This window comes from Lactuca saligna, chromosome 2, assembly GCF_052625555.1.
Source record: "Lactuca saligna cultivar CGN05327 chromosome 2, ASM5262555v1, whole genome shotgun sequence".
Classification (NCBI taxonomy): Eukaryota; Viridiplantae; Streptophyta; class Magnoliopsida; order Asterales; family Asteraceae; genus Lactuca; species Lactuca saligna.
Genome location: NC_136418.1, coordinates 136,064,637 through 136,079,263, shown reverse-complemented (window position 1 = coordinate 136,079,263; position 14,627 = coordinate 136,064,637). Strand labels below are relative to the sequence as shown.

Below are 14,627 nucleotides of genomic sequence, written 5' to 3'. Positions count from 1 at the left end.
GAGAAAAACCCAAGCTAAGTATATTTTAGGCAAGCAGCTCCTTTGAGTTGGCAGGTTTGAGCCATTTAAGTCCGATTTTGTGTCTGAGTTGGGCCGAATTAGTCTGCTTTGGACCGTCTTTGACCAATGTTGACCAAGGCCGATTAATTAACCCTCTAACACGTATTCGTAGGCGGTTGGAGGCCGCCAAGCGCCTAGTCGCCGATTAATTGGCCGCCTAGACTGATTTTTGAAACACTGCTTTCAAAGTAATTAGTGATTCAAGACTATCATGAGTATTAATGGATTGTCCATAATGACTGGACATAGCATAGAGATTACGTTGACACTTATGAGTACTTAATAGAGATTTAAGTAATGGACCAACCCCATGCTTAGAGATTAATTTCTGGATCCAATCACAAGTAATTCTAAAACGATAATATCTTCTATTCTTCAAACCAAGATACATGTGGGGGGTTTTCTCTATGATTCTGTTATGTATTGGTTTACTCCAATGCTATCTGTAACTGGTAGTTATACATAGTATGTCCATGTATGACATGATGGAGTAGACAAAAACTATGTAGTCGAAGCTGATTTTTTCCTTCTGCCTTAACAAGAGAAGCAATATATATAGGCCCCTCGATAGATTGGTGCTAACATCTAAAGTGCTTGGCTGAGCCTTGACTAGAATTGATGTGTTCAATTTAGTAGTTAGATGCAGTCGTCACAAATCTATATCGGGAAACATAATCTTGAATTATGAGATTGACCATTATCCATGTCTCGAATTCATACAGATATCATAGAACGAAGTCATAGTTGATCACTTATCTAAGGGATGAATCTTGATTAGATGAAGAGTTCGCTAGTTGCATTGGATGGCTAACTCTTTGTTGATTATTGCAGAAATATTGGTCCTCGTATAGTTGATAACTTGTCTAAATGGGAGACTGTTGGAAATAGTGTCCAAGGTCATTAACTATTGGTAATATTTCTACTAATAATAGGGTCCTTTTGGGTTGCCCTCAAGACCCAAATTGAATAGAATAAATAAATAGGAAATTGGTTTATTAATTATGATGGTTAATAATTTATTATAAACTAAATGGAAATATATTTTGAGAGTTAATTAACAGTTTAACTAATTAAAGGGTTGAATATTCATTAATCGATATTTGGTTAATCAGGAATATTCTTGAACCCTTACGGAATAAGGGTTGGACGAAAGTCACTCCATCCTACATGGGAAAAGGAGTGAATTTCGATGTTGGCCTCCTATCCCACATGGGAAGGAGTACAAAACCTAGGAAGGGATCCAAGGTAATAAATAGGGCCTTAGGGATTTCATTCTTCCTTGCACCTTGGCTTGAAGCCAACCCTTCTTCCTCCTCCCATAGGGACGATTTCTAACCCTCTTAGGGTTTGTGAAATTGACCCTTCTCCTATTTATTTTTATTCCACTCTTTAGTGTCATTGGGTGTGATACCATTAGAGAGATTCTAGTTTGGGTGCTCTCATCCAAGCACCTTCATGGAGGATCAAGATCTAAAGCATGAAGATCAAGGGCAACACAAGAGGTATGTTTTTTTATATACATGTTTTCATAGGGTAGATGTAATTAGCATGAAACCATAGATCCATAGGTTTCATGCACACTTAGGTATATTATTGTTTCAATTTTTCCGTTGCCTAGTTTAGAATGTATTTGATGTGTAGAAAACCCAACAATAGTTCGTATAGGTTACTTGAAACTATTTTATTGATCCTACATATGTTCGATTATTATAGAGGAAATGGTTATATGCAACATGTAGATATTATTTTGCTGAAAAAAAAATCAAATCTGGATGAAATAAACAAAGCAAAACATAAAAATAGAATGAACATAACCCAAACATACCTCATCGATCGGAATTCAACGAGATGATGTTTTGATTTCTATGGCCTCTCATGAAAAGAAAATAAGCTGAAATGGAACCGGTGAAAAATATTATAAAACTTTAAAAATTCTAACAAAATTAAAAAAGAGTAGAGATAAAACCAACCTTTTATTTGATCGATCATTGGAGTATCAATCGAGGTTCACTAATAAAAGAACATAAAAAACAATTAGTTTGAAGGAAGGTGAAAAGAAGGAAACACTAAATTCCAGGTGAGCCATAAACAACGATACCTAGAAACACATATCTAATCAATTGGAAACATACTTCGCCGCCACCATATTGACCTCGGTCGGTAGGGCATCAAGCATTGATGCATCATCGATATTAGGTCAAAGGTGCCATCAAAGATGAACCAAGGAGTCAATACCATAGGAAAAATTGGGGTAGATTAAATCAAATGTGCTCATAAAAGAAGAAACTATAACACATGTAGTGAAATTTAATAGAAATAGTAAACACTAATAAGAAACTCATCATCTAAATCCACGATACACAGCAGAAGAAAATCACTTTGCACAAATTTAGATCGCTTCTTTTAGATCTCCATGCAATTTGAGATTGTTTAGTGATTGCCTATAAATCTAGTCTAACACTTGATCATAACCTAAGATAACCAAATTTACATGGTAAATCCTAATAGATCCCCCAAAAAACGATGCAATGTGTGTATAGATGTGCAAGGAGCTAGGATTTACATCATAAAGTCAGAAAATTTTATGATTAACCCCAGTAAAAGGGTATCGTGTACATGGAAATCTCTGTTATGATGAACCTTTCAATAACTAATTTGTTTCTTTCAATTTTGAATAAAGGGGAAAATGTTTGGAAAATATTCTTAATCTTTAACGTTAATCAAAGCTCACATTTGACGTTTTCTAGGTCAATCGATACCTAAATCATGGGTTGTCAATCAATACCAACAAAACGACCGTCATAAATGAATGGAAAATTGAACAACACCGACTATATGAATCAAATTAATAATTCATAATATTAGATTTATGAGAAATCGATACAATAAAAAATGGAGTGTAAGCAATTTCTTAATTCACCATGTTAGTGGAACCATGAGAATTGAAGTGGAGGATTCGTCTTCGTTGGCTTCGATTCAAATTTACTTACAGGTCAAAAAAGAAGTAGAAGAAACAACATATACGATGTCGTTTAGCTTGTGATTCCGAAGAATTACTTACAAAGAACCATTACTCTACACTCTATTAAGCAAAATGCTAACTTGAAAGACCGATAGAAGACAAAGACGGAAGAGTCGGATGAGAATTCTTGAAAAACGTAATGAGGAGCGATAATACAGTCACAGAATCCTTGGTAGACGTTACTGGTGGGGCTGCTGAAGAGAGAGTTTGATTCCTTTAGCCATGTTACTAGAGCCTGTAAGTATAAAGATGATGATTTAAAGCAGATCCTAATACATAAATAATGACAGATGAATGAAAGAATTAGCAGGTCGCATAAAAATCAAATGAAAGCATCATTGCCACTCCATGGACCTTATGTCTGCTTCATCATCAAGTCAGCAAAGAAAAAAAGATGAGGATTCCTTCGTCGGATTCTCTATCTTCTTTATCTAAATTGTTGCTCTCGCCATTGATTAATTTTCCCAGTAGATTGATCGTCTTTTTAGCAAAGCTTTGTCAATCTATCGATCTATAGGAGGAGCAAAAGGAATCATGCGTCTGAGTTCCAGGCGGTGAACTATTATGGAAGCGGCGGATCAGTGGACCGATGAAAGTAACTAGGATGGAGTTAAAGTAACCGGATGAACAGTACCTCGGTAATGTATTGTTCATAAGAATGCCTACTAGATGATAATGTTGATATTACCGGTAGAAATAGCCACAAATCATTATGGTATTATAATTATTCTTTATAATTATTAATTTACTATGTAAATTTAAGTTAGTGTTTGGTACGATGTAATAGTTTATTCCATTGTAATGAAAAGAAGTTGTTTGTGTTGTCTCACTTAATGAAATGAATATTCGTGCCACTTGAGTGTTTTTTGGTTCTATCTTGAAATATAATGAAAAATTACAGTATACCTCATTTTATATATCTAAACTTTCAATTTCATAAATCTTAATGGTATTTTACTATAATAAATTTTTTTATTGTGTTCATAAAAATTGCATTACCTCTATATATATATATATATATATATATATATATATATATATATATATATATATATATATATATATATATATATATATATATATATATATATATATATATATATATATATATATATATATATATATATATAAAGTAGAGTTAAACTCTATGTTATATAGGTATATAATTTATACATATAATCTCATTTGTACACGCCAAGCCAACATGATCATAGGGGCGACAAATAGGTTGTATTTCTGTGATTTTGCCTAGCAACGACACGATATAAATTATTTTCTATGAATCCAAACGTAACAAGACACGATAGCATTTTTTTTCATTAAAACAAACACGAAATAATAAAAACATGATAACACAACAAAAATAACAAAAAAATAACCATTTGTATAATGTCATATATAGTTTCTTGTAAAAAATAAATTTAATGAAGAACACGAATAACAAGACAAAAAAATAACATAAAAACAACATATAATGCTAATAAATATACACGACGTCCGAACACTACACAAAAACATGCTATTATTGAGTTGAATTTTAAACACGAACATAAGATGACGCAACATTGTGTTTTTTATACACTACACAAAAACAACATGGACAAGAATTTGAAATTCAATTCCGTCTCAATTTCGTTTCATATCATGTATTTTTGTCGTGTTGTATCGATTTTTATCATCCTTAATGGTAACTTGTAAATAACTTTATCAGGTAAAATATAGGGGTAAATTTAAAGAATAGCAATATAGTTTAGTTTATTATTTTTTATATTATAACATTATATTTTCATTTCTTTCTATTAGAATTCATACTTTAAAGAATATACACAGATATAGCAATATTATCCATTGTTATAATTGTGTAAAATATTCAAATTACAATGTTTTAATAGAAACAATTATAAAATGTTCAATTTCCATGGAGGCAATATATTATATGAATGAACTTGACCACTATTTAGCTTTGGACTAAATATTTGAAATAACTATGTACTTTCATGTAAGTTTAATTATTTATCTTTTGTTCATGCCATAAGTGTTATATCTTTTTGTGTGGCCCTTTCAACAAATACTTGGCTTTTGTTCGTGCTATAATTGTTATATCTTTTTTGTTTGGCACTTTCAACACATAACTCAAATGCCTACATTATGCAATTTCCACTAACATTATAAAAATAAAAAATTTCAAAAATTGTTTGAAACTAAAACTTCAAAAAAATACATCATATTATAAAAATTATTGTTTAAACTCTCTATTCAATATTTTGTTTTTGAAATGACAAACTAACTGATTAATCTACTCCTAAATAACCATTTATGTTTTCAAAAAGACTTGAACACATGACCTCTCAGTGTAATACTTGGCTTTCAAAGCCTATCTTTTTACGTATTAAATGGACTTAACAATCTAAACGTGAAATTAAAGCGCCGGATGGCGAAAAAAATACATTATTTAAAGTTGAAAAGGTTTTTTTTTTTTTTTTTGGGTGAACATAATTCCTAATTTCTATAAACCATATCGATGAAATTTTGTTTGCCCATATTTTATGAACATTTTCTGGAAAAAAAAAAAAAAAAGATGTATCAATCTTTTCACATTGCATATCAATTCCCTTTTGTTATTTTGAATGTGATTTCCCAGTCTTTAGTTGATGGAATCATGAAGCCGTATAATTACTCCTATATATATATATTTTGAATGTAAAATGAAGAAAGTACAAATATTATATATAATATAATTCAGCCCCAGATTACATCCAGGGAAAGCTTAGTTTCATCTCTTCCTATAAGTAAACAACTTCACTCTGTATGGTTAGAAACAATTAATTAAAAAAAGATTGAAAAAACCCTTGTAATTAGTAATTATGATGTACCCAGATAGTAGAAAATGCCAAAGCCAAGGTCACACATGGCCATATCACCTTCTCCAAAACCAAACTTGAAATACCCCATCCTTCATTCTTTTCCTCCTCTCCATCCTCCATTCGTATGCTATTACCAGCTGAACCACCATCATCATCCTCTTTTAACTTCATATCACCACCATCTTCTGTTGACTCTTCAAGATAAAAGCAACATATCAACAGAAGGGAAACCAAGGTGACCAAAGGGGTCTTTGGTTTCTTGTTAATCACCTCAAATGGTTTGGAACTTGTGATCATCTTGAACTTGTCATATAAAACTTTCTTGCTAACCGTTGTCTGGCTATCGGATTTAGATACCGTTTGATCATGTATCATTCCTGGGTTCAGATGGACTTTGACTATTTGAGAAGGTACGATTTGGTGGAAGAAGGTTTCTGAAACCTGTCGGGTTGAAACAATCAACCCATGAGTACTGACTTTGGTTTTCTCGTAGATTTCAAAGCTTGGAGTTGTAGTAAAGTCCTCCAAATCGGCTTCGTCTAACAAGTTTTCATTCGAGTTGTCATGCTCCTCGGTGGTGATTCCAAGTGAGAAGTGATCTTCTCTATTGTCGAAATTGTTTTGATGGCTGCTTTCTCCTGAAAGTGTTTTTCAAGCTCTTAGTGAAATAGGGTCTAGCTATGACAACAAAGATATACATATATGGCATAGATTCTTGGAAAATATGGTAGCCAAGGCTTAGTGATTTTTGTACCTTGAACCTCATGCTCCTCCTTCTGAAAACTTGGCATATTTTCCACTGGAACATTCTTGTAATCATCCCAATTATAAGTCTGTAAATGTTAAGAAAGTTAGTGTAACTTCATGGTTTCTGGAATTATGTAATACATCTAGAAGCCCTAAACCACTCTATGGGACCTACTATGAACATTAGGGTTAGACACAAAAAAAAATAAAAAATATGTGAGCACTTGCTTTTAATTTCCTTGCTTATTTGTTAAAATTAAAATAAGTAACGAGTAAAAAAGAATGATAATTACCATCTCAAGATCTTTGTTAGACATGCCAACCCATCTCAAATTCTCAACCATTCTATCACTTCTGAGCTGTTGTTCATCGACACCACCAACCTCAATAGACCTCGCATTCTGATCATCCCCCATGAACCTAAACGAGCCCACATCTTGCACTTGAATGTTGTTATCATTATCATCCAAAAACGAAAAATCATCTTCCTGATGACTGGAATAACCTCCACCCCAAGTGTTCTGATTGATGTGATCCTGGGAAACTTGAGCGAGAGAAAGGATTTCATGCAATATGTCCTGCTGAGGACCATTTGTAGTTGTGACATCGCGCATGCTGCTGCTTGTCGTCTGTTGCATATTCATTAAATCCACGTAGCTTGTAGCTCCTTGATGTGGGAGATCTTGTACTTGCAATGGAGGCATTGATAACCTTTGTTGCAGCCTTGCACATTCTAATGCTATATCAACCTGAGAAAAAACATTGGAAAAAGGTTATATACAATAAAGTCTTTTAACATATATAGTATACTCTTGCATGGTTACACAAAATTTATATTTTAATTAGCCAATATGTATCTTGTAGTTCTAACTAGCTTAGCCTTTTTGAATGAAATTCTTTCTATTCTTAAAAAAATAATAATAATAAAAATAGCGTATATGTCAATTAACAGATATTGAACTTCTCCTAATACACTTTCAAACTAATTAAACGCATCGACGACGTTTAATGAAAATGATATAGGATTAAATTGTGAGTTGATGATATGAATAGAGTTAAATGCGACGTTTAATGCGATAAATTCTTAGTCATCTATTCTTTATCAATCAAATAAATCTAAATCAATCCGGCCAATTCTTTTATATTCTTTTATAAATACATAAAAACCTAAAATGCTTATAAATAAATAATATATACCTGGAATATTAATCACATTTCAAACTTTTTTAAAGCTTATGTGTATATTATTATATATTATTCTAATTACTATATATTTATGCATCAAAGTATTTAGATTATTGTAATTTTATCTATTGTATATTTAGAATTAGTGTAATATTATATTATTTAATTTGTAATTTATTTTTTCTGATTATAATATTTACAATTTATGTAATATTTCAACATTCATAAAATGACCTATATATACTGTATAAAATATAAATAATCGTAAATTTGATGATGAAATGGGAATCCTTTGAATTTGTTAATTAAAGTTTAATGGTTTGTAAGATATCAAAAAAATTAAAGTTGTATGAAAAGCATAATAATGATTGGGCAATCGTTAACTTTGCAGAGTTTGAGATTGCCTGAGCACCCTATTCATTGACTCTAGAATCTACAATCATTACAATCATCTATAACTCCATTTAGTTAACAACCAGTAACTTTTTATTAAAAAAAAAAAAAAAGAAGAAAAAAAAAACTTGAGATGGAACCCTAAAAATTAATGATAGAAGACATGCATGAAGATGAAAATGTATTTTCTATACCTTGGTTGGGGGAAAAGAAACATTCCCATAGTTAGTGAAAGATGGATTCGGGAAAGCGAACGCTTCTTCAGATAAGTACTGCATCCATCTCCCATCACTCGATTCACTTACATTATGTGGTGATCCATGGTTGATATTAGAGGAAGATGAAGCCATTGGTGTTGGATAATTACAAGTCTCCATATCTTCACCACCCCTTCCTCCCTCTGAATAAAGGTCCATACTTGATGAGTGATCACTGACTGCTGCAGCATAATGTACTCCAATGGTCGTCTTTGGAGCATTCAGACTCTTCTTAAACACACGGCAAAGTGAATAAGCATCCTGCAACTTTTAAACCCAAAAAAAAAAAAAAAAGCATTCGGTTTTAGTATTATATAATTATATATGATGTCAAATTTGATGTAGGTGTTAATATAAAACCATGCATGTATATATATTAGTTACTTTGAAGAGTTTTCACCTTAAGACCAGATTCAGTTTCACATTCTCTCTCGTCAAGGCGATATTCATGCATAACCCAATCACTACGAGCACCATGTGGTGCTCTTCCTCTGTAGTAAACTAGGGTTTTCTTCATCCCAACGGCTCTTGATTGTGAATTTACATTCCTGTCCTTCCCTGTTGCCTTCCAATACCCACCTTTGGTGGCTCGGTTTGTTCTTGATCCATTTGGGTATTTACGATCTCTTGGACTGAAGAAATACCACTCTAGGTCTTTGCTTGGTAATAATGATTTCCCTGTGTTGAATAAAAGAGGAATATGTATCAATGAATTAGTATAAGAGATATAAAACCATAACCAGATCATATATATCATCGCAAGATCCGAAAAAAACATGCAAAAAAACTAAGAGACTAATATTTAATTACTTCTTGATGTTTTGATCTTGATATATATTTTTCTCAAAAACCGATCCTTATAACAAGATCAAAATAAAATTTGTATGGAGAAATGGGAAGCACAAGATTTTTTCTATAAATGAAAATATTTCAGGAGTTAGATTTGATGTCAGAAAATTAATAAACAAAGGAAAAGCTGGTAATGATATCTATCTTTGAAAGAACAGGTATGCGTATTTATGTTCTTTCATCTTTAATTTGCTTTTTGACTTCAATCTTGTCAGCTAATTACTAAAAATTTGTTCTTATACCAGTTTAAAAGACGTAGGGGCCACCTTAATTACTTTTAAATAATAACTTTTAGTCATTAAGAAACAATCATGATGGATTTATGGTGATCTTGTTCATGCTGAGTTGTGTAATTTAAAAGTTCCATTCATATTTGACTGGTCTTCTATGTACCTATATATGATACGGTTTTTACACGTCAATTAAGCAGATAATATGACATATAATTTTGAAAGAAAATCCAAATAAACTGATTTCTTTTAAACCTTTTTCACGGGTTATTATGGTCTGAACCAAGAACAAAGTAGAAGCACGCGTAAAGAACATCAAAGAACCTTCAATTTTAGCCTTTAGCAACAAAACAAAGAGATGAAATCGAAAGAATATGTATGAAAGACCCTTTGGCAAGAATCTTGATTTAGCAACATACCTTACACATAAACTGTTCAGGCTCATGCCCAGATCGCTTTTATATTGTATGCTTTTTTCTTTAGTTGTTATATATACACAATAAATGTGTTCAAAATTGTTATATAAGTGAATTATATAAACACAAAAAGAATAAAATAAATCAGCAATGTAAAAACATATATGATAAATATACACGTAAAAAATAATTTTCAAATATTTAACAATAACTGTTACTAGATTTTAGTTTTAGAATATTTTGTTGATACTTGCAGAAACCAGAAAGCAACCTAAAATTCCATTAGATTGAGATACGTTTTCGATTATAGTAAATAAAAATTGAATTGCGATTGGTGTATCGATCACCATGAAGACATGCATATATATACCTGGTAAATCCCAGGGTTCGCACTTGTAGAGGTCGACTTCAGGAATAACTTCAAGCTCGATTTTACGCCCATTTATTTTCCTCTTGAGATAGTATGCAACAAGCTCTTCGTCGGTTGGATGAAAACGGAAGCCTGGAGGCAACGAAACTGGCGCCATTAAATTTTATATTTATAAGTCTATGATGATATATATGTCTCTTCAATACTTGAAATGTTGATCTTCTTCCCGTTAAGTGTGAAAAACAGCGTCTCAGCTAGGTACAGGTAAGCGTTTCTTGTTGTCCCCAGATATATTACACTCACAAAGGGACACCAGCCTTGAGACGCAGAAACACTGCACAAGAAGTTGATATATATATATAATCAGTGCACATTTATAATTAAAAGTATACACATATAAGTACATACAAATTTCTGTATAAATATACGGAGAGAGAGAGAGAGAGAGAGAGAGAGAGAGAGAGAGAGAGAGAGAGAGAGAGAGAGAGAGAGAGAGAGAGAGACCTTAGGGGAAGAAGAAGAAGATCTAAAGGGAGATATGACCAGGAAAAAAGAGAGAGGGAATGAAGGGGGTGGTGTTTGGGGGGTTTTGATAGGCGAGGAAAAAGAGAGGATGTGAAAAAGCAAATGGGGTAGAGAACACTTTATCTTTAAATAAATTTGTTTTTTCTCACCACCTTGATGCTTTCTTTCGTTTGTGAGTCTTCTCCTTCCCTTCTCTATCACTAACATATTATTAAATAATGTTTTATAGTACAAATGATCTTTACAAACTATTGATCATAACAAATATCAAAAAATCACGGTCTTACCTCTTAAATTCATATTACTTTTCATTTATATATACTTCTAAAACAATTATTTTTTCTTGTATTAAATTCCTTTGAAATTTCTATTATTTTTTAATTTCTTTTTAATAATGATTATTAATTGATTAATAAAATTAAATAAATATTTAACCTAAACTGTAATCATATATAAATTAAATTTCAATATTAAAATAATATCTTTATTTTTCCTTAAAAATTTATGTCTTCAATTTTTAATATATTATACATAATTTATTAGTATTAAAATTTTGTATTTAAACTATTATCATTTTAAAATTACAATTTTTGAACAATTTAGATAAAATACTGAAATGATTAATTTAAATATAACATTACAAGATCAATTTAAATATAAATTTCAGTTCAACTTAAACAACTTAAAAAATATTTTCTAATAGTTAAAATTAATAAATTATAGTGTGTTTCTAATAATGATTATAAGTTGGTTAATATGATTTATTAAATATCAAACAAAAAGTATAATCATAAATAAACTAAATTTTAATATTAAAATAATTTATTTAATTCTACTTATAATGTTATGTCTCTTTATTTTAACATATTATATTTAATTTATTAGATTTAATATGTTGTTGTGTGTAAACTATTGTCAATTTAAAATTACATTTTTTTAACAGTGTGGATAAAAGACTTAAATTATTAATTTAAATATAACATTACATGGTCAACTTAAATATAAATTTTAATAGTACTTAAAAAACCCAAAGAATATTTCGTGAATAGTTAAAACTGATAAATTGTAGTGCTAAATATAAAAACTAAATTATAATCACAATTTAGCTAAAATATTTTCTAAAGATAGTTATATAATCATTAAAAGTTTTCAAATATATAGCTTTAAATAACTTGCAGTCTATCTATCTATATCTATATCATATCATCATATCGTACTATATTATAAAAGAAACTTTTTTCATGTCACCATATTCATTTGAAACTCTCATGTAATTTTTCTTTCACCGCATTCATTTGAAACTCCCATGACTTTTCAATTTCTTTCTAATAATAATTATAAGTTTGTTAATAAGGTTAAATAAATATCAAACATAAAGTATAATCATATATAAACTAAATTTCAATATTAAAATGATATATTACTTCTACTTATAAAGTGATTTTTTTTACTTTTAATATATTATGCTTAATTTATTAGTGTTAATATATTGTTGGATGTAAACAATTATCATTTTAAAGATAAAATTTTGGAACAATTTGTATAAAATACTTAAATTATTAATTTAAATATAACATTATAGACTCAACTTAAATTTTAGTTTAACTTAAACAACCCAAAAATTATTTTTTTAAATAGTTAAAAGTGCTAAACTGTAGTGTCTTTTTAATAGTAATTTTAAGCTGATTAATAAGGTTAAATAAATATCAAACCTTAAGTGTAATCATAAATAAACTAAATTTCAATTTTAAAATAATATATTTACTTCTCCTTATAAAGTTATGTCTTTAACTTTTAACATATTATACTTACTTTATTAGATTTAATATGTTGTTGTATGTAAAACATTATCAGTTTAAAGCTACAATTTTTGAACAGTTTGGACAAAATATTTAAATTGTTAAGTTAAATACTAACATTACAGTGTCAACTTAAATATAAATTTCAGTTCCACTTAAAATACCAAAGAATATTTTGTAAATAGTTAAAAGTGATAAATTGTAGTGATAAACGCAAAAACTAAATTATAATCTCAATTTAACTAAAATATTTTCTAAATATATTTTTAGAATCGTTAAAAGTTTTCAAATAAGTAGTCTAAAATAACTTACAATAACAAAGTTAAAAATAACTCTATATAAATGATTATATTGTTACCTTTAAAATCAAAAAACAATGTTTAATGTTTTAAATAATTCTAATGATATAAATCAAAACATTAAGAAATTAAATTTTAAAAAATTAATTAACAATAACAACTATAAATAACATTACACCAGATACTATATTTAATTTTATTTATGTGTAACTTGCGGGTAGAATTCATTCAAACGATTGAGATTATGCAATTATAATAGATATATATATTATCATATAACTCAAAATAATTAATATATTATATCAATTTAGTATACGAATTATTGTATCAAAATTAGCAAAATTATTGTTATATATATATATATATATATATATATATATATATATATATATATATTCGTAAAGATTTCAACTATATAGGTGTTTCTGTGCAACGTACGAATATTCGTCTAGCATATTTATAAAGGAAACATTTTTTCCTTTCACCATATTAATTTGAAACTCCCATGTATTTTTCCCTTCACCACATTTATTTAAAACTCTCATTACTCTTCAATTTCTTTCTAATAATGATTATAAGTCAGTTAATAATTTTAAATAAATATCAAACCTAAAATGTAATCATATATAAACTAAATGTCAATATTAAAATAATATATTTACTTCTAATTATAAAGTTATGTTTTTTTAACTTTTAACATATTATACTTGATTTATTAGTTTTAATATATTGTTGGTGTGAATCATTATCATTTTAAAGCTATAACTTTTGAATAATTTGAATAAAATGCTTAAATTATAAATTTAAATATGAAATTACGGTATCAACTTAAATATAAATTTTAGTTTAACTTAAAAAACCCAAATAATATTTTGTAAATAGTTAAAATTGATAAATTGTAGTTTCTTCTTAATAATGATTACTAGTTGGTTGATAAAGTTAGATAAATATCAAACCTAAAGTGTAATTATAAACAAACTTAATTTCAATATTAAAATAACATATTTATTACTACTTATAAAGTTATGTTTATAACTTATCACATATTATACTTAATTTATTGGATTTAATATGTTATTGTATGTAAATCATTATCAATTTAAAACTACAATTTTTAAATAGTTTGAACAAAATACTTCAATTTTTAATTTAAATATAACATTACCATGTCAACGTAAGTATAAATTTCAATTACACTTAAAAAACCCAATGAATATTTATGAATAGTTAAAAGTGATAAATTGTAGTGCTAAATGCAAAAACTAAATTATAATCTCAATTTAACTAAAATATTTCATAATGATATTTGTATAATTGTTAAAAGGTTTTAAATAAATAACTTAAAATAACTTACAATAATAATAGTTAAAAATAATTCTATATAAATGATTATATTGTTACCTTTAAAATCAAAAAACAATGTTTGATTTTTTAAATAATTATAATGATAGAAATTAAAACGTTAAACAAATAAAATTTAAAAAATTAATTAACAATAACAACAACTATAAATAATATTAAACCATATATTATATTTAATTTTATTCTTAGGTAACTTTCGGATAGAAGTCATTCAAACGGTAGAGATTATGCGGTTATAATAGATGTATA

The 14,627-nt window shown here is 28.6% G+C and overlaps 1 protein-coding gene across 2 annotated transcripts; it reads right to left on the bottom strand.

Annotated features, from left to right (window-relative positions):
* Window positions 1–5,788: 5,788 nt before the first annotated feature.
* On the bottom strand, window positions 5,789–10,720 carry NAC028 (NAC domain containing protein 28). Of its 2 annotated transcripts, XM_078980335.1 has the most exons (7): window positions 10,394–10,720; window positions 8,929–9,206; window positions 8,466–8,795; window positions 6,987–7,442; window positions 6,701–6,779; window positions 6,217–6,584; window positions 5,995–6,140 (listed from the first exon to the last, which is right to left on the bottom strand). In XM_078980335.1, exons 1-7 carry the CDS (start codon window positions 10,548–10,550, stop codon window positions 6,114–6,116), a joined length of 1,695 nt encoding a protein of 564 aa, XP_078836461.1. In that variant the 5' UTR covers window positions 10,551–10,720; the 3' UTR covers window positions 5,995–6,113. The 2 variants fall into 2 exon arrangements, with proteins under 2 accessions (XP_078836460.1, XP_078836461.1); XM_078980334.1 differs by having other exon boundaries at window positions 5,789–6,584.
* Window positions 10,721–14,627: the final 3,907 nt, after the last annotated feature.